The sequence below is a fragment of the Muntiacus reevesi genome, chromosome 20 (assembly GCF_963930625.1).
Source record: "Muntiacus reevesi chromosome 20, mMunRee1.1, whole genome shotgun sequence".
In the NCBI taxonomy this organism is placed as follows: Eukaryota; Metazoa; Chordata; class Mammalia; order Artiodactyla; family Cervidae; genus Muntiacus; species Muntiacus reevesi.
Window position 1 is genome coordinate 44,998,895 of NC_089268.1, and position 24,092 is coordinate 45,022,986.

At 45.7% G+C, this 24,092-nt stretch overlaps 1 protein-coding gene across 1 annotated transcript in view; it reads left to right on the forward strand.

Moving 5' to 3' along the window:
* The window catches only part of ADTRP (androgen dependent TFPI regulating protein), a 69,204-nt gene that overhangs the window by 34,013 nt on the left and 11,099 nt on the right, over nucleotides 1–24,092 (forward strand). Inside the window, exons 4-5 of the mRNA XM_065912616.1 lie at nucleotides 7,944–8,059; nucleotides 20,794–20,945. Of these exons, the coding sequence (XP_065768688.1) occupies nucleotides 7,944–8,059; nucleotides 20,794–20,945 (268 nt within the window). The remainder of the gene's footprint in view (nucleotides 1–7,943; nucleotides 8,060–20,793; nucleotides 20,946–24,092) is intronic.

Below are 24,092 nucleotides of genomic sequence, written 5' to 3' on the forward strand. Positions count from 1 at the left end.
AACTGGGTGAGAGAGAGTGCGATGCTGTGATGTAGGTGAGCACGGGGTGATCCAGCCTTGCCAAGGAAGGTCGCCTGCCAGAGGTTCGGTTTTGCCCTGGAGGCCGTGATCTCTATCCCGAGCCCTACAAGGGGAGAAGGCGGAGGGGGCTGAGGAAGGAGAGACATAAGTGTGTGTAATGTACCAGGGGTGAGAACAGGGACCGTGGGTGGAGGGCCGTGTAGTCGGGGGGTAAGGGCCGGATGAAGGTCGTAGGACAGGGGCGCAGGGTAGGGAGTCAGATGGGGCAGGCAACCGGATCATGGGGAGCTTTGCAGGCCATATTAGGGTTTAATTCTTCTTTGTACCACACAGGTTCCAATGAGGAAAACCTGTCAAAAAGTATGTATTGATCAGAGGGTGAAAGGGAGTCCTGAAAATAAATAGGAGGTGAGAGCTTTGACTTTAAATTGTTTATAATCTAACTGAGATTAGAAGAAAAATACATGAAATTCACAGTGTAAAAACTGAAAACTGCATATAATTTAGCACAGAAGAGCCTAATGTAAACCAAAAGAGCTGCAGGAAGGGCAGGGGAGAGTCCGCATCTCATGCAGAAGCAGGATGTGTCAGGGGTGTGACACGTCTGTGACGTGGGCCCCAGAGGTGGCAGGAAAAGCTGGGCTCTCAGCTCAGAGAGGCAGGATGGTTTCTGTGGTGAGGCTGCTTATTTGCATTAAAAGAATGTCAGCACCACCACTGACTTTGAATTCCTGCAAGCCTTTAGGTCTCTGCGTCATCGACAGTGTATAATACCTACACTCTAGGGTCTAAACAGAGAATGAAACACTGGCTGTCGTCTGACTCACAGAGGGAAAGCAAAGGCACCCGTGGCAGAGATGCTATTTCTGGAGTCCCGCTATTGCCCTGATCCTTAGACGCCCAGGTACAGTGTTATCCCCTTACTGGCAGAAGCCCCTTCAAAGCATGTTTTATTATTTTGCTTCCAGATTGTATCATTTTAGGGTACTTAAAAGGAGATGTACCTAGGGCCTCTGAAATGTTCTGCTCTGGGGACCCTGGGGAGACCAGTGCCCTGTTACTACAGTCAGTTCAGTCACTCAATCGTGTCCGACTCTTTGCGACCCCATGGACTGCAGAACGCCAGGACTCCCTGTCCATCAGCAACGCCCGGAGTTTACTCAAACTCATGTCCTTCAAGTCAGTGATACCATCCAACCATCTATTCCTCTGTCGTCCCCTTCTCCTCCTGCCTTCAGTCTTTCCCAGCATCAGGGTCTCTTCTAATAAGTCAGTTCTTCGCATCAGGTGACCAAAGTATTGGAGTTTCAGCTTCAACATCAGTCCTTCCAATGAATATTCAGGACTGATTTCCTTTAGGATGGACTGGTTGGATCTCCTTGCAGGCCAAAGGACTCTCAAGAGTCTTCTTTAACACCACAGTTCAAAAGCATCAATTCTTCAGCACTCAGTTTTCTTCATAATCCAACTCTCACATCCATATATGACTACTGGAAAATCATAGACAGATTTTCTGTCATAGACATTGACTAGACAGACCTTTATCGGCAAAGTAATGTCACTGCTTTTTAATATGCTGTCTAGGTTTCTCATAGTTTTTCTTCCAAGGAGCAAGAGTCTTTTAATTTCATGGCTGCAGTCACCATCTGCAGTGATTTTGGAGCCCAAGAAAATAAAGTCTGTCACTGTTTCCATTGTTTCCCCATCTATTTGCCATGAAGTGGTGCCATGAAGATGCCATGATCTTAGTTTTCTGAATGTTGAGCTTTAAGCCAACTTTTTCACTCTCCTCTTTCACCCTCATCAAGAGACTCTTTAGTTCCTCTTTGCAATAAAATGCAACAGAGAAAAGTTCTTCAAGGCCTAATTACTAGTGGAAAAGCTTAATTTCCCCTAGAAAAGGAACTGTGTACCTTCTCTCTCTCTTTTCATTCTGGCTCCGGAATGGAACTGTTAAGTTTGAATCTTGATGCAGCTGTCCAGCAAACCTCTGGCCAGCAAGTTCCTGTTTCAGTCTTCTCCTGGGTCCTCGTGACCTTTCACATCTTCTCATGTTAATGCGTGTGCTTTTGGCTGGGAGTCATCTCAAAGGTGTGTGGGTCTGATGTAGAGGGAAGAGTTGAGAAAAGAGTTAGGTAGATGAGAAGAGGGAGGAGTTCTAGAGAAGGAAACCGAATGGAACACAATAAAGAGGGGCTGGGTTGAGTGGAAGCCTGTTGAGATACTGTGGCAAATGTGAGAGACAGATGAGACCAGAGCAGTGGACAGTGGGCTGAGGGAACAGGGAGCCACAGAAGTAACGTGAAACCTGCCTTAAGAGACTTGGTCTAATTGCAACGCTGAGTATGTGCCAAAATAGCGAGATGATGCTGGGGAAGATAAAAAGAATAGGCGGCCATGGGAAGCATCTGAGGGGGAAAGTGAATCGAGTTTGGATTGAGAAGGAAAAGAAATGAGTCACTGATTACAGCTGGTGTCTGGGGTGTTATTATTGCTGGAAAGAGTCAGCTTAGAGGAAGGGGTTTGGGTGCTTTGCAGAGGCAGGGACAGAGAGGAGGAGAACAGGAAGAGGCAGGTATATTCCTGACTGCAGGGTCCTAAGAGACCAGATCTTTCTTTTGTCTCACCCTTAACTGGATAGAATCTAAATGGGCACTTCTTCACCCGGCTGGACACCATCAGAGCCAACTAGCTTCCTATCAATAGAAGAATGCTGCTTTGAAATGTTGGCTAAACTACTTTTTAACCCAAAGGACAGTAGCGTAGTAAGTAAAAAATCACTTAGGAAGTTCAGAAGATTCAGAAAGTTATCTTTTAACTATAAAAGATTCAGAAAGTTATCATTTAACCACCTGCTCAAGTCACATACAAGTTCATAAATAATGGCATGCTTTTTCTTCCTCAGCCCAATGGAGCATTCATTTCTCTTTCCAGGTCAATAAGACTATTCACATTTCTCCCAACATTTTATTAGGAATATTTTTAAACATAAAGCATAGCTGAAAAAATTTTATAGAGAACACCTGTAACCTGCCCGTTAGGTCCTGCTATTAATCAGTTCAGTTCAGTCGCTCAGTTGTGTCTGACTCTTTTCGACCCCATGAACCACAGCATGCCAGGCCTCCCTGTCCATCACCAACTCCCGGAGACCATCCAAACCCATGTCCATTGAGTCAGTGATACCATCCAGCCATCTCATCCTCTGTCGTCCCTGTCTCCTCCTGTCCCCAATCCCTCCCAGCATCAGGGTCTTTTCCAATGAGTCAACTCTTCGCATGAGGTGGCCAAAGTATTGGAGTTTCAACTTCAGCATCAGTCCTTCCAATGAACACCTAGGACTGATCTCCTTTAGGATGGAGTGGTTAGTTTACTGTATTTGCTTTGTTATAAATCTATGTATCTATCTATCCATCAACTCATCTTATTTTTGGTGCAGTTCAGTTCAGTTCAGCCGCTCAGTCGTGTCCGACTCTTTGTGACCCCATGAACCGCAGCACGCCAGGCCTCCCTGTCCATCGCCAACTCCCGGAGTTCACCCAAATCCATGTTCATTGAGTCGGTGATGCCATCCAACCATCTCATCCTCTGTCGTCCCCAATCAGAGTACATTGCAAACATTACTACTCTTCTGCAATAAATAAAACTATTGTTTTTTAACTTCTGTTCTCTGAATTTTAACCTGACTGGACTGTGTCAGCCCACCTAAGTAGACTTAAGATCAAAGAGAAGCATTTAACTCTTTCCGTGGGTGGCTTATCTTCCCAGTCCCTCATACCCAAGCATTGACTCTTTAATTACAGTAGTGCCTTATCTGTGCACTTGAATTCCTAGAAAGTAGAAAAGGGAATTTTTACAAAACCAATTATCTTCCATAAACTCTCGTATTTAAGATGGAAAACATTCCTGGTTGAAGAGTGAAAAAAAGTCCGTAAGATAAATAAGTAATATAACCTGTGTCTACATACCTAGATTACCATTCTTGCAGCCAAACTGCACCTTTAGTAACATCAGGGCCACAGAGAATACAGGTGGTCTCTGCTTTTGGATACAAAATATTCCCAGAAAGACCATCACCCCTGTCCCAAACTGTGGGATCTAGAGGCAGAAACTGAAGTGAGGGAAGCTGGTGAGGAGTCAGGTCAAGTTTTTTAGCTGGCAAATGGATACTATCAAAACCAGAGGTTGCCTTACTAAGATTCACAAAGCAACCATTGACTGTGTGTTTTTCACTGTGTGTAGTTTCCAAGCTTAAGGAACATGATCTGCCATTGTAATAACAAGCCTGGGTACAATGGTGTTCTATTAAGATTTGTTTTGCCTCCATTTTCATGTCTATTGTTTTATTATGTTTAAGTTTTAATTGATGTTTTGACCATGTGTTTGCCCTGAGGAGATTTTGTGAAGGCTTCCATTTTGAAACACATTTTAAAAATAATATATTTAATATACAGTAAGCAAAAATATTCTTGTGTATGTACCCAGAAGTAAAATCTTACTGGTGCACTAAAACTTCATATTAAACATCTATCCATTAGTATGATAAACAAACCAAAGGCGTGAGCTTAAAGACTCGGGAGAAAGAACCTCAGATTGGGGAGAGCCAACAGGAGGAACTAATTCTCAGATCCAAGTGCTGCCAAACAGAGAGGAAGGAGGGAGAAGACTGAAGCAAATGTGAACTGGGCAATGTTGCATCAGCTCAGGACTAGAAACAGCACATGGAGGAAAAAGCCTCTCAATGACCAGTCTGAGAAGGTGGAGGCTGGCATATTTATATTGGTCAACTCTACCTAAGAGCTGATGTCATAAGGAAATGAAATAGAGGAAAGAGGCAGAGAACTTGCTTTAAAATGGTATTGTCTGGTTTTTAAAAAGTCTCGGCTCTCTAAGTTTCTTTCGCTGAAAACAATTAAGTGCTCTTGGACCTCCAAGAATCTTGGAGATAAGAGTGTGGCTATCCTAGCCTTCCAAAGGAGGGAGATTTGTCGCCTCCGTGGGTTATCTGAGTGATAGAGACTTGTGTCTTTCTCAATAGTCAGGCAAATGCATCCTGTTTTAATTTGAGCCTCAGACACAGAGAAGCTATTTAGAGCAGCTACTTGTCTACTGCTATGAAGTTAGTAAAAATAAGTGCTCATTACTTTCCACGTTGCCATTCATATAACCTTATAGGTTATATGAATATATATATATAATTATATATATATATATATATATATATATAGTCTCTATAGGCTGGCAAATTTTAGCACTTATCTGGAAGGCTACTTTGCAACCACGGAATCTGAAGTGCAATTATTATATAAATAATTAAATCAGTCTTTCATGCTTATAGTTCTGTCTCCAAGATGTTCAGATGGAAGTAGGTATCACACAAAGGATAGGAGGAAAGGTGTAACTTAGTAGAAAAAGATGGAAAAAAAGAACAACACTTGCCTTTTAACCAATGCTCTTGGAATGAGGTATTTAAAGAAAAATCGACCAAAATGATGGCTCAGTTGATGAGTAAAGATAGCTTCCTCCCATCCCCTCTGTTTACGCATACTATTGTTTCAGCCCATGATGTTTTGTTTACTTTGGAAGGAAATATTTTACCCCCTCTGAGATAATTAATTTTTGTCAGCTTCACTGTTTATAAGGGAAACTGAGAAACTGTTAATTGAAATACAGAATGAGTCACTGTTTTCAGTAATTTTTGGCAGCATTCTAATTTGTGTCAATCCCAGCCTAATTATTAGATTTTTTGGAAGCAGAAAGCATATTTGATTTTTCTCTTACTAAATTTCTCTCTTGTTTTTCAAAAATATGTGCTGCCTGACAAAGGTTATGTAATTTATGTCAACATGAGGTGAAATGCCAGTACCTCTGGAATACCGGGAGGTTTATGGTGTCACGCCTGACTCTTCACAGTAGCTCAATATTTAGAAAGCTCACAGAATACAATCTTCCTCTTTTCCTCATTCCTACCCCCCAGTCCTGACCAAACAGTGTGATTCTTTTAAAGACCTTTCAGTTGGTTTTAAGCCACAGTATATGGCCCATCACTAATGACATCACTGAAGCGAACTTCCCAGAAGCCATCATGGAGAATTCATTTGGAAATCCAACTGAATGTCAGATGCAAAGGGCAGGCTCCTAGAAGAGGCAACCACTCATGCATTCCTGAGTTATTTGTCGCAAAAGCATTAATCACTGTGAACTCATTTGCTCCCGATGCAGACGCGCTGCACTGCGGCACAGGAATTCTGTTCCAAGCGATCATTAACATAGAGAACAGAAGCTTCTGACTGTGGGCAGGGATAATAAACTCTGTCAGATCAGTGGCCAGCATAATGGGACTGCTAATGGTTCCTAATAGAAGTCGGACCTTCCTGACGGAGTGAAGGCGGGGCGGAGAGGCAGGCAGCCCCATCTCTGGCCTGCTGGAGGGTGAAAGGGGCATCAGTGTCGGTCGCAGAGTATTGCGAGGGCTCCGAGGTGGCCATCGCTGGGCACACGGGCACCAGTCATGGGTCGGGGAGGGACCCGTGGAGACGCAACCACACCCCAGCCGATCACCGGCCACAGGCGGGGTTGCCGTCGGACGTTTGGCGCTGTGGACATCCCAGAACCTTGAACTCACGCCACTCCACACTGCGTCACCACTGACAGGGGGATGGCAATCACGGGGACAATAGCACAGCCGGGCACCCGAGCATGTGATGCGGCTCTGTGGCATTCCTAAGCCCCGGCCACTGCTGACACGGCCGTCTCGGGGCTCAGCAGTGGGGCTCGGATGGAGCTGGCAGGTGCATCTATGGATGCAAGAGGCTTCCAAGAGCCGAGGAAACTGGGGAGCAGGGATGGAAGAGGGGTGATCGCTCTAAACATAAAAAGTGTAAAACCCTAACACTGAGAGATGTCTGCCAATAAGCACGGAGTACCACAGAGGAACTGAATAAACGCATTTAATACATGAAAGGACGTTGCCAGTAGACTCCAGCCACCTTTCCCAGGTCAGTTCCCAGAAGCCAGAGCCGAGTGGAACACGGCAGTCTTTGTGCCAGAAAACACCACTCATCCTCGATTGTGTCGTTTAGTGAAACCTAGTGTTCCAGAGTTTGAAAGATGTGAGAAAACAGATGGTCATAAAGAAGGAGGTGCAGCAGGGAAGGCGCGGGGAGAGGACAGTTTTCAGAGGAGCCTCTCCCCGCCGCCAGCCCAGCAGCCGGCACCGTCAGCAGGACCGTCCCATGGAGCCCGGTGCCCGCGGCAGGCAGAGACGGGCTGATGGCCTCTCGGCCTCTCCCGACAGAGCCGACGGACACGCGCCGAGAGTGCTAGACTCCACGGCACGGGCTGTCCATGCAGCAGGGAGAGAAACCAGCAAGAGGGGAATTCAGAGACAGCGGCGTGGAGGACGGCGCTGGCTGTGAACAGCGTGGACGAGATGAACCCGGGGGGTGGGGAGGGAAGCACGCTCCACACAGACCGTCGAGGCATGAACAGGAGTGTGAAGGGGGAGCAGACACGCTGAGTGCAAAGAGGGAAGGAAACAGCCTGGGTGGGTGGCGGAGTGTTGCATATGCGCGCGTGTATGTGTGTGTGTGTGTGTGCGCGTGTGTGTGCGTGTGTATGTGTGTGTGTGTGTGCGTGTGTGTGTGTGTTAGGATAGCGGAGCAGCAGGCGATACGCAGGACTAGAAGGGTGGTCGAATGTTACAAAGAGCCTTGATGGCCAGACAGAGGAGTCCGGATCAGTGTGGTGGGCAGTAGAGACCCGCTGTAAGCCCTTGGCCTCTAAGGAGCAGAGCCGAGCCAAGTTCTGGAAAGTTTCATCTGGTGTCTGTGTAGGAGGGGAGGCTGGAGGGGAAGAGAGAACTGGGGGCGCTGGGGGCAGCCGGGGCGCCCTCACTTGACAAGCTCTCATCCTTTCTCCTGCAGCACACGTTCATCCTGCCGTTCTCGCTAGTCGAGGTCATCCTCAGACCACACTGCTACCCGCTGAGGAAGAGAGGACTCACCCTGCTGGCTGCTGCTTCCCTTGCCTATGTCAGCAGGTAAGACTGGCAGAGAGAAAAATCAGCTTGGACTGGTCATTCCAGACTGTGAAGAATATTCCAGAGGCAGCACGCTGTTCTATAAGCGTGCCTTTATCTTGGGACAGCAGGGATTTCACCATCTTTTAATTTGCAGTAAAAAAAGAAATGAATTTTATTATGTGCTTTTGCTGCTCAGGGAAACATCACATGCCCAAGAATATGCAGGTATGCATGCATGCGCACACGGCAGGTCTCAGCTTTCCCACCCCCTCACGAAGAATCCATCATTGTAAAGCTATGCATGTTACTTTCCCTAGGAAAACATTGATCTTTGGTTCCATCTGTAATTAAAGTGGCTAAATGATCTAGGGCATCTAAACACATTCCATCTAAGAAGTCATTTGACAGGTTGAGCAGCCAAGGTGTGGTTCATCCCTCTTGCCTGGATCACTGTGGGCTTATTTGCATCAACATCTGGCACTTGAGCACCAAGAGGGCATTTGGGCAACTGCCCAGGGGCTTGCAGAACAGCCTAGCTGGAGGCCTGGGAGATAATTTAAGTAGCTGGCCTAGATTTCATCATTCAACACCTGGCGACACAATTCTCAGAAGTTTTGCTCAATGTCTGTAATCAAGGGAAGGTGCTTGGCCATGCACCCGGCCCTGGGGACCCCCCCCCTTTCCATTGCACAGCCTTCTCACCCACGGCAGGCTCTGGCTCTACTGGGAGGGGCGTGCCAAGCAAAATACCTGCAGACTGGATGTAAATCTTGGTGTTCCTACTGTAGCTTCGTCTCACCTGAGCTTCTCACATCTGCCAATCTGGCTAACTCCCCGACCCCCACTGGGGGAAGGCTTCACCCAGGGCAGTGCTCCAGTAGAGACAGAAGCCTGAAAGGGAACACAGCCCACAGGACTTGGTCTCCAGCAGCACCTGCTTCCCCAGCCTTCGTCTTAGTGCCCAGAACGCAGGTGCGTTCCTCGCTAGCCTTCCCCTCCCTTTTGCAAGACAGCTTCCTCCCATACTTCTGCAGCCTTCATTCCCTGAAGGCCAAGTCCTTCAACTTTCTCCTGTCCCTAAGAAATCACTCACTCAATAAATCCACCCCAGCTCTCCACTGACCGACACTGTTCACCAAGCCGGGCCTCTGCCTTTTCACAAAGGACAGTTTGAAAGGATAAGGCATAAATTTGGGACCTGCTGGTAGCTGAGATCTGGAGCACAGTGTCAAGGGGGATTCTGGGACCCTAACTGGATCCATAGATGCAGACCCAGGTTCAATCCCTGGGTCTGAAAGATGCCCTGGAGAAGAGAATGGCAACCCACTTGTGCTATCATCTAGCAATATCTGCCAATAGTATGTGACTGGAGAGTGGTGGGACATGTGCTATGTATTTTCCAAGTCTGGCTTAACTAAAGAAAGCAAGCTGTGGTGCATATACACAATGGAATATTACTCAGCCATTAAAGAGAATACATTTGAATCAGTTCTAATGAGATGGATGAAACTGGAGCCCATTATACAGAGTGAAGTAAGCCAGAAAGATAAAGACCAATACAGTATACTAACGTATATATATGGAATTTTAAAAGATGGTAACGATAACCATATGCAGGACAGAAAAAGAGACAGATAGAACAGACTTTTGGACTCTGTGGGAGAAGACGAGGGTGGGATGATCTGAGAGAACGGCATTGAAACATGTATATTATCAAGTGTGAAACAGATCGCCAGCCCAGGTTGGATGCATCAGACAAGTGCTCAAGGCTGGTGCACTGGGAAGACCCAAAGGGATGGGATGGGAAGAGACGGGGACAGGGGATCGGGATGGGGAACACATGTAAATCCGTGGCTGATTCATGTCAGTGTATGGCAAAAACCACTACAATATTGTAAAGTAATTACCTCCAACTAATAAAAATAAATGGAAAATAAAAGAAAATAATCCCTAACTACAGAATATCTAGGACCTGGGGTCGGGTAAACATATGCATAAAAGATACATTTTTTTTTCTCTTGTGTGTGTTGAGAAGAAGCAGGATGGTAGTTGGTTGATTATGCACATGAATTTCCATACTGGGTTTGTTTGGTTTTTTTGGTAGACTTTCAGCTGATTTTATTCTTTCTTACCAAGGGTAACTTTTAGACTTTGTATATAAGATAGCAGTTTTGGTCTATTAATTTTTTTCTGCCTAAGGACTTGGGAGTTGATCATCAATCCTCACATCTACCCTCACTCTTTCTCCTCAGAAACCAAGGAGATAAAAGAGCACCTAAGCCTATTTGGAGAGAACTGTGATGCCCGTAAAGATGAAATGCAGTGGTCAAGAGGGTTTGGCTCGTAGCTGCCCGGGCATGTACTCTGACAATGCAGGGAACGTGGGTGTTGGAGAAAGGAGGTGTAACAAGAAGGCACTTCTCCCTCAGTGCCAGGCATTGAGCAAAGGTATGCGGACACAGAGATGTGCAAGATACAAGGCTGCCTTCAGGGACTGCCTGAGACAGAGGAAAGAAAAGAGACGGTCAGACAGGGTGATGAGACCCTAAGCACAGGGTGCTGGGGAATGGCAAGGACTGGCTTCTCGAGGGAGGCGGTGTCTAAGCTGAGGCTCAAAGAGTAAGCAGAAGTTAAGTCAACAGAGATGTGGAAAGGAGCTTCAGGCAGAAGGAACAGCATACCTGAAAGGCTGGAGGAGCTGAGGGCATGCTGAACTGGAAGACAGGGAGGAATTAGAGCAAGAATTCACATCGGTGAGATCAGACTTCTAAACTGAGGGGGTTTTCTCTGTGAAGTTTCCGCAGACAGGTGAAATAACGTGGCTTGTGGAAGAAAGATGACTAGAAAGATGATTCTGGCTGAAAAGTGTGGACTTTAAAGAGGAACAAGACCGGGAAGCCAGTTTGTGGCATTTGCAGTAACTCAGGAGAGTTGATATTGGCTTACAGATGGCAATATCAATCAATCTGCAAACAGAATCGGAAACGGTGGGTGGTGGAAGGCTCAGTGGGTTAAATGACGTGGCCAAGGTCACATGGCGAGGAAAAATCAAACCTGAGACTTGAATCAAGGACTTTCAGATCCAGGTCTCCTTTCAGTGTATTCAGATGGCCAGGTATTTGTTCACTCCCTGTTTGGGGCTTCCTTGGTGGTTCAGATGGTAAAGAATTTGCCTGCAACGTTCGATCGACATGCAGGTTCAATCCCTGAGTCTTGAAGATCCCCTGGAGAAGGGAATGGCAACCCACTCCAGAATTCTTGCCTGGAGAATCCCATGGACAGAAGAGCCTGGACTAACACTGTTTGTGTAAAACATACACTACTAAATGCTGGAAGGTTGAGAATGCAAACAATCTTATCATCATCTCTAGCATCTAAAAGCTTGCATGAAGTCGTTCTCAGGTCTGTGCTCAACCTGTTCATTACAGTGAAATAATGGAGCAAATGATGGGAAGGGACAGGGCCCTATTACCAGCAGAAATGTAGGCGGGTGGACCCTGACAGGCAGCTGAAGTGATTTGGGATTTGGTTTTCCTTTTCATTACTGAGGGGCTTTCCAGGAGGCTCACTGGTAAGCAATCTGCCTGCCAATGCAGGAGAGGCGGGTTCAACCCCTGGGTCGGGAAGATCCCCGGGAGAAGGAAATGGCAACGTGCTCCAGTATTCTTGCCGGGGAAATCCCATGGACAGAGGAGCCTGGTGGGCTACTGTCCATGAGGTCGTGAAAGAGTCGGACACAATTTAGTGATGAGACAACAACAATAGCAAATCGTTAAGGAAGTATAGAATCAGCCTTCTGGACAGGAGGCCTCGTTTTTGCTGGAATGGAGCAAAGATACCTGAGTGTGGGCTTTCCACGCTGCCCTCCTGTTTGACAGCGCCCCCACTCTGGCTGTTCCCTCGTCAGGGGAGCTCAGACTCATTGCTGCCAGCTGCCTCCACCCTTACATAACACTCTGGGGGCACATGGGTCTTTGCGGCCACAGATGGCCATCAACAAGTCCCACAGACTGTGGATATCCATGGAGATATTTTAGGGTCATCTGTCAGGCGTGTGTGTTTGGATGCTCAAATAGGGAAACTGCGTAGCAGGAATGAGGTAAAGAATATGGTCCCCAGCCAGAGAGAGCGTGGGAAACCAACATGAATTGAAAAAATGGCAACACCCCTGACCCGGGAAAGCATTTCTCTGCTGAAACCATGTTACAGTGACTTAAAAATAGCCCCCGAGACCATGGGGACGGCCTCCTATGTGGCACTTGCTTTTTTGTTATTTTTCAGATTGCAAAATTGGAGGGCTGGCCCCAAAGAGGGAAAATAAAGCTTCGCAAAGTAGTAATAACTGTAAATCTTTCATTTCCTTTGGAAAGCATTAGTCATCTATAAATATGGTAGCTCACTCACTCCTCCCTTCTCTCTCACCCCGGAACACATCACCTAGCTCTCTCTGAGGCCATGCTGAAGAGCAGGAAACAGAAATGTTCCTCCTGCTGGCTTTTATTCACTCTTTTATTGAACAAATATTTCCCCTAACACAGGACTGGTCCTGCTGGGAAAAGCAAAGTTACATGAGGCCAAGCCCCAGCCTGGAGAGGGTTTGTACTTAAGTGGAGATGAGCCATGCATACAAATTATAAGAACACAAGATGGGAAGTGATAAAATGTCATAACAAGTACAGAGGGCCAACAGGAACACAAGGAGGAAGCGGTTACGTCTGGCTGGGCCGTGTGGGAAGGACTTCATCAAAGGTGTCGCTGGATCTGGACCCTCAAGGACTTGGCTGGGTTGAAGCACCAAAAAAAAAAAAAATAATAATAATAAGAGAAAGTGAACACCACAACACAATCGCAAAGCCAAGAGGACACAGATCATCTTAAAGCAATGGCTTCGCTTTAGCCAGACCTACTAGTGAAAGAAACTAACAGGAAATGCCCCTGAAATTGCCCGCTCAGTCTTGCAGATGGCAAGCTGGAGGGGGTTGGACGCCGTATAGACTGTGAAACGTGGCTGTCGCTGATATTTGTTTGCCGTGGCGTTAGGAGTGAGAATTATAACTTGGCCAGAGAGTTATGCTTTAAAAAAGACTATCTTGACCACAGGACCTATAATGGATTGAAGCGGCAAGACGTGGAAAGCAAAATAGAATCAAGCAATATCCGAATAAAAAGTCATCCAGAATACTCTGAAGTCATCTAGCTCAGTCGCGATGGTTTATTCTTCATCCAAGGATATTTCACAATGCCAGCGTCACCCCATGTCTGGACGCTTGGAACATCCTTCTGCAAAGGGGTCTGGTCCTCCAAGACCTCCATCTCTAAGGGATCTTAATAACTCAGTGAGTGTTCACACACGGCCCTGTGGACACTGTCCTGAGCATCCCTCTCCCTCACAGACTGTAAAGTCACAGTAACGATCGCAACCTCCAGGATCCAACACCGTCCCCGGGACCTGCCTTAAGGCCAGTTACCGCCCCATCGCTGTCACGGCCCACACTGCCCCGCCCACCAGTCTCCTCTGTCGGCAGAAGTAGAACGACGCCAAGGGCTACTGCAGCAGCCCCGGCTGGCCCGCAGTGCACCAACACCTTGCTCTTGATAGACCAGAAATCCGCTGATGCGGTCGGTGTCTCTGCCAGTGTGTAAGGTATTCCATGCCAGGTGCAAATGTCACACAGATATGCAGCTATAACCCAGCCTGGGGAGAGAGATCTGTAAAGTCCCTGCTTAACTGCAGTTCTTAGGGGGAAAGAGACATGATTCCTTTCTTTCTTCGGTTCTGTGCTCACTCGGGTGAGGACCCAGAGCCAAGCTGTCTGGTCACTCCAAGTGTAATAACCCTCTAAGTTTCTGCACCCATTTACACATGCAGTTACACACATAGACATCTTACCCAGAGAAGACATTAGAAATTGCCAGAAGGGCGAACTAACCTGAGTTCCAGGATCAGCCTCCTTGTTATACACGCACCAACAGTCCTCTCCCACTCCCACTAATGCACTGTGTGAGTTCCCTCCCAGAGCCACCCTGACCCTTTCCTGAAATGTGACCTTAGTCCGGGCCCATCGAGATGGCACCATTATTTTACAGCCTACAAAGTTGGGGTCAGAATCCTAGCCTCATTTTCCACAGAAGAACTCCTTAGCCCTCATGTAAGTTAATACAGGAAAATAAATATGAAGATGCCACGCAGCTTCCCCTGTTATCAACATCTGGGGTCCAGGCCAGCCTACATGCAAACTGAAGAGGAATGGAAATGGAGGGCTAGGCGTGGAAATGACTGTCTACACTTTTCACTCTTCCTGTGCAAATCTCAGTTCCTGTTCCCCCAAACTGCCTGCTACAAAAGTGAGAGATAAGAAGAGCCTGAAAACAGATATAGCTGTAAATTAGGAATGAGGGACATACCTGAAACACATTGTTGGTGGAACAGAATAGGGTTTTATGGATTGATTGGTGTGTAGTAGTAGCCTTATGAAAAGAAAAAATCAAGGAGAATTCTCAGGATTTTCAGCTGGTGAACTGGGAAGATGGTGATTCCATTAAAAGATATGGAGAAGTTAAAAAACAAATAGTTTTGGGGCATAATGTCAGAAAGTCAGTTTAAAAGCCCATATCTGTGTCCCATTCCAGAAGATTCTAGTTTAATTGGTTCAGGATATGTCCTGGGCATCAGAATTTTTAGAACCCCCAAGGCAACTCTGGACTCAGCCTGGTGGCTCAGACAGTGAAGAATCTGCCTGCAATGCAGAAGACCCAGGTTTGATCGCTGGGTCGGGAAGAGCCCCTGGAGAAGGGAATGGCTACCCACTCTAGTATTCTTGCCCGGAGAATTCTGGCAGGCTACATGCAGTCCACAGGGTCACAAAGAGTCAGACATCGCTGAGTGACTAATGCCCCAAACACAACTCTAAATCTTCAGTCAAAGACGAGCCGCTTGTCTAGAGGAACTTGCAATTGGAAATGCAGACCCGGCAGTCTCCAAGGAGGTGCGACTGTGGAGACGAAGGAAGTGGAGCCCCGTGGTGGGATGAGGTTTCTCAAGAGAAGACAGACGGAAGAGGAGAGAAGTGGGCAGCAAAGGCTGAGGAAACGTCCTCCTCTAAGGGGCAGGAGACGCCACAAAGTAGCCAAGAATGACCAGATGGTAGAAAACCAAGAACATGAAAGAACTCTGTAGCCCTGAGGGAGGAGGAATCTTTGAGCCAGAAGGGAGCCTTCCAGCGAGGGTAGACAGCAGTTTTAAATGCTATTAAGAGGCTGTCACCCCCAACAACTCTCATTAATGCTGATATTTTAAACACCCACCCAGGTAAACTATTTATCTAACACTCTAGCTTCACAGTTTCTTTTCACTCCTTTAAAAAAAAAAATGTATTTATTTATTTATTTATGTTTTTTTGCTTCCCACCTAAGATTTATTTGAAAGTAAATCATGCAGGAAATTTATTTTTAGGGCAACAGTAGAACTTCACAACTTAATATTTAAAAAAATATTTAGCTCTTGTAGTTATTAAAGCTAGGAAAGTGGAAGTGTTAATAGCTCAGTCATATCTGACTCTTTGTGACCCCTTGGACTGTAGCCTGCCAGACTCCTCTGTCCATGGAATTCTCTAGGCAAGAATATTGGAATGGGTTACCATTTCCTTCTCCAGGGGATATTCCTGACCCAGGGATCAAACCCGGGTCTCCGGCATGGCAGACGGATTCTTTACCAACTGAACCACCCGGGAATATCATCCTTCATATGTCATTAGGAACAGAAACCCTGGACAGATAAGTGAACTGAGGCAGGAGTTTCAAAGTCAGTACCAGTTCCACCCCCACGGTAAGGAGTCACCAGGTAATAAGTTCTCAGGGGCATTTTCAGGGCAGGAAGTCCTCTGCAAACTTGTCAAATTTATTCGCAAAATGTAAACGTGGACTGTGCTTGCTTTCTGGCATCTGATGTAACTGTGACCCTCTCACAGGGTTATTTATGAAGACATGGAACCAGAGGATCCTTTTATTCTGTTTATTCTGCTGGTCTCAAAAGATATGACATGAGAATTAAAACGTTAAGAATTATGTGCCTGAAGCCGACCAAACCCCTAGTTATCTGCTAACCTCTAACCCAACAGACTTCCACTATTGATAAGACACAGAAAATACAAATTTCATGATAATCATTTGATGCTACGAGATTTAGGATGAGGAGATTATAAAAAGATTAATGTTTGGCTACCACTTTATGCCCTCCTAGCCTGACTCACATAGATTCACGCGGCAGACAGCTCCACATACAATATTCATTGCTGAACTGAGGGTCAGAAGCATTGGCCTCTTCAAAGTATTAATAAAGTGAGCAAGCAATTAACTGCTACTTGGAAGGCTACTGCTTACACTTCTGCGGTGTTCTTGAGGCAGCAGCAGCCAAGGCCTGCCCGTAGAAGCCACGGTGAACCGCAGTTAAAGGAGACGCTGGTGTTTGTCGGGCCACCTCAACAGCCATTTATCTAAATATAAGGAACTTGGGAAACAGCTACACATATCAGACAAAATCCCCGTCCTCACAGAGCTCCCAGAAAGGCAGGCAAGAAAGACAGGCAAATATGCGGCCAGGATAAATTCATGGTCGGGGAAGCCCGTGGCGTGACAACCTAATCAGATGGGGGTTGTGGGAACTGTGAGAAGAACGGGCAGGAAACTTTTTCTGGAGAAATGAACTTTTAAGCTGAAATGCAAACGTGAGGAAGATTCAGCTAGGGACAGAGTAAGAGGTACGTCCTAGGAAGGGTGAAGCTCAGAGGTGTTCCAGAGACAATAGCCCGGTGCAGAAGCTGCAGGGCTTGGTTCATTCAGCCCGCAATGGTGGGGCTGCGGATCTGAGCGTGGATGGGTGGACGGGTGGGCAGGGAAGGGCCAGATAGGCTGGGGGAGGAGCGGGGCCTTTTCCTCAAGCAGCGTGGATCCCCTGGGAGGAGGGGGAGCGCCGGGAACAGATAGTTTTCTTCTAGAGACGTTATTGAGTTGCTGCGGTGTGGAAAGTGGACGAAACGGAGGATCCTGGATTGAAATCATGAAATGAGTGCACTGCAGAAATACCTAAATAGGATTCTGTGGGATCATATTGGCAGCTAGGGAGGACCTAGGGCTTCCCTAATAGCTCGGTCGGTAAAGAATCTGCCTGCAGTGCAGGAGACCCGGGTTCGATTCCTGGGTCGGGAAGATCCTCTGGAGAAGAAAATGGCAACCCACTGGAGTATTCTTGCCTGGAAAGTCCCACGGACAGAGGAGCCTGGCAGGCTACAGCCCATGGGGTCGCAATAGTCAGACACGACTGAGCGACTAAACCATCACCACCACCACCACCAGGGAGGACTGACGCGGAGGGGGAGGACCGAGACGATTCAGCTGCACACAGGCTGAGTGCCTTTCCCTCCCTCCCCCACGCCTCCCATCTTCCACCCTGTCCTTCCTTCTCTCCCTCCCTCTCTCTCTTCCCTTTTTACATATATTCTGGCAAACCATAAAGAGGTAATGCCCCTGAGCATGACTATCTCCTCACTCAAGCCTCTCTGCAGACCGCCCTGCATTAAATTGACTGCCATCTCCCCTGACACTCTATTTGTATTTACATTACTTTCCCCGCCGCCGGTTATCACACTTATAACTTTCTCTGCACCTTCTCGGGGAAAGCATTAACTTACCTCTGGAACTTTCCTTTACAAACCTTACTCTGGAGGAAACAAAAAGTTAATAAACAGAAACTTGCCAGGCCTCTAGGGGAACGTCCTTACTTGTCGACTATCTTATATAAATGTACATGGAAACTAGGAAGCCTTAACTTCAACTCTAGGAAGTAAACAAAGCAAACTAATTAATGCAACCCGTTTGGAATCTATTTGGAGCTCCTCACCGACCCCACACGCCTGGCCCTGGGTACCTGAGGGTGTTTACTTTCTGTCCCTAAAATGTTCCTTTCTATCCCTCTCTCTGTCCTGTCATGCGATATAGTCAGGCAGGAAAGAGGTGTCATGGGTGTCCTTCTATAATGCATCCACGGGATACACGTGTCACAGAATTCCAGCACTAGTCATAATGCTAATAACTATCATTGTTTTCAATCCAGTCTGCTTTTGAGGACATGAAAGCAGCATCTAAAGAAATCCAGGGCAGCAGAGTGACACCACCAGGGCCTGAATGGGGGACATACACAACATGAAATTTACCATTTTAAGTACACAGTTTAGTGGCATTAAAGACATTCTCACTGTTGTGCAACCATCACCACTATCCTTTTCCAGAATGCTTTTCTTCCCAAACTGAAGTTTTGTACCCCTCACACAGAAACTCCCCATCCCCTCCACCCCTCAGCCCCATTCGGCTTGGTCTCCATGCGTTTGATGACCCTAAGTGCTTCATGTAAGTGGGATCACACAGTATTTCTCTCTGTGTGACTGGCTTATCTTACCTAGTATCCTCAAGTTCCATTCATGTTGTAGCATATATCAGGATTTCCTTCCTTTTGATGGTTGCATACGGCTTCCCCGGTGGCTCAGCGGTAAAGAATCCGCCTGCAATGCAGGAGACTTAAGAGATGTGGGTTTAATCCCTGGGTTGGGAAGATCGCCTGGAGGAGGGCATGGCAACCCACGCCAGTATTCTTGCCTGGAGAATCCCATGGACAGAGGAGCTGGTGGGCTACAGTCAATAGGGTTGCAAAGAGTCAGACACGACTGAAGCGACTTAGCACGCACGCATGCAAGGGTTGCATAATATTTCATTGTGTGTGTTTACCTGTACCACATTTTATCTGTTCATCCTTAAATGGACACTTGGGTTGCTCCCAATTTTAATTATTGTGAGTAACGCTGCTATGAACATAAGAGTACAGATATCTCTCTGAGTCCTTGCTTTCCATTCTTTTGAGTCTGTGCCCAGAAGTGGAATTGCTGGATCATATGGTAATTCTAGGTTTAATTTTTTGAGGAACTGCCATACTGATAGCAATTACACCATTTTACATTCCCACCAACAGAGCACAGGGGTTCCAATTTCTGCACATTCTCTTCAGCACTTGATGTTTCTTTCTTTCTTTTTTTAATAGAAGATAGTCTAATGAGTATGAAGGTAGTATCTGACTGCTGCTTTAATTCATGTTTCCCTAATGATTAGTGACACTGAGTATCTTTTCCTGTATTTGTTGGCCATGTGTATATCCCCTTTATAGAAAGATCTATTCAAGTCTTTTTTCCATTTTTAATTGGATTTTTAAATTTCCTGTTGAGTTCTAGGAATTCTTTATATATTTAGATATTCTGGATAACAATCTTGTATCAAATGCATGATTTGTAAATATTTTCCCCTTTCTGTAAGTTGCCTTTTATATTCTGTTGGTTGTGTCCTTTGATGCATAGAGGTGGTGAACTTAGGTTCACCTCCCTCACCTCACCCTTGTCCTGGCCCTGATATTAGCCCTTCTCTCTTCCAACAAAGCATTTGACAAAGTATTTGAAACAACCAAGAACGCTTGCATTCTAAAAGTTGAATTAAGTGCATAATTTTCATTCCTTCATCTGAACTTCTATGACAACCTGGGATATGCAAATCTGAACATTGTTTCTGAAGCATAACCTAGGCTGTGCTAAGTTTTACAAGGGATGAAAAGCCATAAAGAAATTGCTGAGGCATGCCCACTGTGCCAGCCCTCGGAGAAGAGAAGCTTTTAAACTCTTAAAGAATGATTACGATATGCCAGACACTGTTGTGTGCAATTTGCATGTGTTAAATTAACACCCTTAATCTTTACAATGGCCTTATAAGGTGTATGCTCTGAGCACCCCCAATTTATACAGAGCTTAGGGGGAGAGGAAAGCTTAATAAGTTAGTGAAGGCAGCATAGCCAGTAGGAAGCAGAACTAGGATCTGAATCAGAAGCCTGGTTCCACATTCTGTACTCTCAACCAACTATAAACTGTAGCTGATATATCATCTTCCCCATATTTAAAGAGTTATTTCAGACTCTGGCATCTTCTGGTGCCGCTTGCTTCCAGCAAACTGCATTTTTAGGCTTCACTTAGACATCACGGCTCCTCTCCTAGCATTTCTTTTACTTCTCTTGGCTGACAGAAATGTCTTATAGTCTATCCTCACAAGAGCAAAATCTGGGCCTCCTGGAGATCCATCCATTCCTGCTTAATACTCTACCCGTGGCTATTTCCCCGAGCTGAAATCTAGGCCAACAATGAAACCCCAGGCCTACTGTGTTAGAGTAGTGGTGCTCAGTCTCTGCCCCTCCTCCCCCAACGGGCTTGGGGGAGCTAATGGAAAACCATAGTTAACTCTTAGGTACAGAAAAGCAAACCCCACTTGCCTGGCTGAAAGTGAGCATATTGGGCACCATCTTAGCAAGCTCAATGTCTCAGCAGGTCGTATCTCTCAGGGGAAGAAATAATCCATGTTCTTATACATTTTGTTTAGCTAATGATGTGTACAATGTTTTCCCATATTCGTTTACAATCGTTGAATTTTAATGGATTGGATAAAAGAGCCCAGTCCAGCGCATAAAACAGAAGGTCTCAATGAAACAGTCTAGTTATTCAGGAAATACTCACTTCTGTAGCTTCAGAAAACACCTCAGCTGTTAAAAAAAAAAAAAAGTCCCCTGGGGCATCTTTTCCTCTGCCTGGATTCCAGGATCTCATTGGTCTTGAAGGGGCTACAACTTTCTCCCCGCTGCTGTCCTAACCATAGTGATTTGTCATTTTTTGCAGGGTCCTATGGATCTACTCTGAGACGGGTACATGGGTGTATCCTGTATTTGCCAAACTCAGCCCAGTGGGTCTAGCAGCCTTCTTCTCTCTCAGCTACGTCTTTACCATCGGCATCTACCTATTTGGAGAGAAGCTCAACCACTGGAAATGGGGTCAGTTCATTTCTCTTTTACCTACAGAAACATTTCTTTGTTATGTGTCTTTACTCCTCCTGGGAACAGAAGGAGAAACTAGTAAAGCAGAAGGCAGTAATGTTTGATGCCTTTGTCCAAAGTAGGAAAGGTAAAGCCTGGGGGAAGGTCACACTTTGTCAGAAGACCCCATCAAATTATCTCCCCCACTGCTCCTCCAAACAGCACCTCATTTAACTTTACAGCTAAACGCCATCTACTTTAGAGAGCTTCGGATCCAAAGAGCACCGTGTCACCGTCCCCTCCATGAAAAAATGGACTCAGAACTTCCTTCCCTTGAGTGGGGACTTGAGATTCACAAGCTCTTCAATGTCAAGATTTCCTCTTCGACTGAAATGGGTTCAGATGACCTTCTGAGCTCCTCCCACCCTCTGCGGTGCCTTCCCTGAAGAGTTACCACCCCTCTCCCCCAGGTTGCTTCTCAGCCTTCAGTAAAGTGTCCATCAGGTAAAACCACACCCTGTACTTGAGATCAGAATTCTTGTTGGAGGTTTTAGGCAATGTGAGTATTTCAGAGAGCTGAGTTTTCTAATTATAGGTAGGCAGAACCACGTTGCTTCTTCATAGCAAAAAATAATCTTAACTTAGTTGGTTTTAAAGTGGAAGATTTCATTCTCCTCCCTGCTTCCCCTACTGTGCCCACCCCCGGAATATTTTCTTTTGGAAAAGTAACCACGGAAAAGTCAGGTTGTGAAATATCTGTGATTTGTTACCTACCCCAGGAGAAGTGCAGCAACACCACTCTGATTTCGTACATAAGGAAGACAAGAGTCACACACAGTCCCCCACCACACACCCACGAGCCATTCTGTTCTATTAAAATAGAAGTGGCATCTTCCGCCCAATCTATGAACTGGTGTGAAAACATAAGCCTGTGTATGCAAAAAAATTAAAAAGAAAAACCAACAGTTTCAGAAGGTTCAGTACAAGAGTATGTATTTCTGGGATGAGACTGAGACCCTGGAGAAATAAGCATACAACTTGGCTTTTTCGCATATTTTTGACTCTTGGAGAATTTAACTGGTTGAGAAAGGTTCAAAAGCAACACTCTCCTTGAAAGCAAACACTTTAAAAGAAAAAAAAATGGAATACTAAACATTACTCAAGAAATCAGGATTTCAAATCACAGGAAATTATCCAGGAAAAAAAAAAAAGTGTTGACATTTCAGATGTGCTGACTTCTGATTCTAACTAGTTTTGGCTTCCTGAAGTTCTGGGTAGATTTTTGATGCCTTCCCAAAATCTATATTAAAAAAAAAAAAAAGAAAGAAAGAAACTAATCCATTTAAAACTTGGCAGAAAATGTGCAGAGAAAAAAGTGATTACTCAGAGCTTGGAGAACAATAACTTTTTAAAATCAATTGTATTGAGTTCAATGGGATTAATTTTAAAATTGACTGTCTACAGTGACTTTTAAACATTTTATTGAATTAAAAAAACAAGATTTTCACTGTATTCATATTATTGAAATTGCTGTTTTCAACACAAAGCCCTTTTAATAAGCCTCATTGTTTAAGTACTATATCCAGTTTTCCACAAAAGCCCCAGTGAGCAGACGAGCTAGCGTCAACATGTGGTCGCTCATTTGCATCAGGAATATGTGAATGTTCATCTTAGCGACAGACACTAATATTAGTGGCTATGTGTCTCTCTTCTCTCTAGATTTTTAACTCCTTAAGAATACAATGACTATTATATATGAATTCTATGTAGCATTGGAATAGGATGTGTTATATTCTGAACTGATCTTAATTATAAATGGTTAAATAAGAAATTAAAAGAGAAATTAGATCACATAAAATCCCAATGGCAGTGAACACCAGCTTGCATGTTCATTCACTCTGTCATGTCCGACTGTTTGTGACCCTATGGACTGTGGCCCACCAGGCTCCTCTGTCCATGGGATTTTCCAGGATCGAAACTGCAAGTCCTGAGTCTCCTGCATTAGTAGGCAGATTCTTTACCCCCCGAGCCACCTGGGAAGCTAGCCATGTCCCCAGTGAACACTTAAATCACCTACAACAAAACAGAGCTAAATATGTGAAAACATTTCTCACTTCTTATTCTGCTGAAAGCCCTGTAAAGAAAGTGAAAGTGAAAGTCACTGGTCATGCCTCTTTGCAACCCCATGGACTACACAGTCCATGGAATTCTCCAGGCCAGAATACTGGAATGGGTAGCCTTTCTCTTCTCCAGGGGATCTTCCCAACCCAGGGACCGAACCCAGGGACCAAACCCAGGTCCCCCACATTGCAGGCAGATTCTTCACCAGCTGAGCTACCAGGAAAGCCCAAGAATACTGGCGTGGGTAGCCTATCCCTTCTGCAGCAGATCTTCCTAGCCCTGGAATGGAACTGGGGTCTCCAGCATTGCAGGCGGGTTCTTTACCAACGGAGCCATCAGGGAAGCCTGAAAGCTCTGTAAGCCTTCCTCAACTGACAGATGAAAATCTGAGTCTTCAGAAGGCTCACAAGGGTCTCTGTGAGCCAGGCCCTGCCTTGACCCTTGCTCACCTATCTGTGTTAATGCATTCAGGTCCTCAGTGATAAGATGACCTGTATAAAGGGCAATTGCACATCTCAGTTTGCCCAGGACAGTCCTGGTTAAAGCCTGCTGCGCCCATGGGAACAGAACTTCACCCTGTCCAGGCTTGAACAACACATCCTTCTATCTCTGAGTCCCTCTCCGAACCCTCTGTTCTGGATCTATGGAAACATATAAGTAGCCACCTACTCTGTCCAAATTGAGGGCTAACTCTCCTTTCTAGTCTTTCCCACAGCCTGAGCTTCCTTGGATGAGAACAGAAATTCAGAAGAGTGCTTTGATGATGTGGTGGGAGGCAGTGGTTAGGAGAAAACTTCTGTGCCTGATTGCCTGGGTTCCTCCCTTGGGATTACCACTTACAGACCTGTGACCCTGGGCAAGGCACTCCATGTCCTCGCATTCTGGTTTTCTCTTTTGCATCATGGAGACAATTTTAGTACCCTCCTCATGGGATTCTGGAGGATCAGAAATGACTTGGGAAGTGTCAACTGCCAAAAACAGGGTCTGGCACACAGGGATAGTCACTACTGCCATAATAATTTCATCATTGCTATAATAATTTCA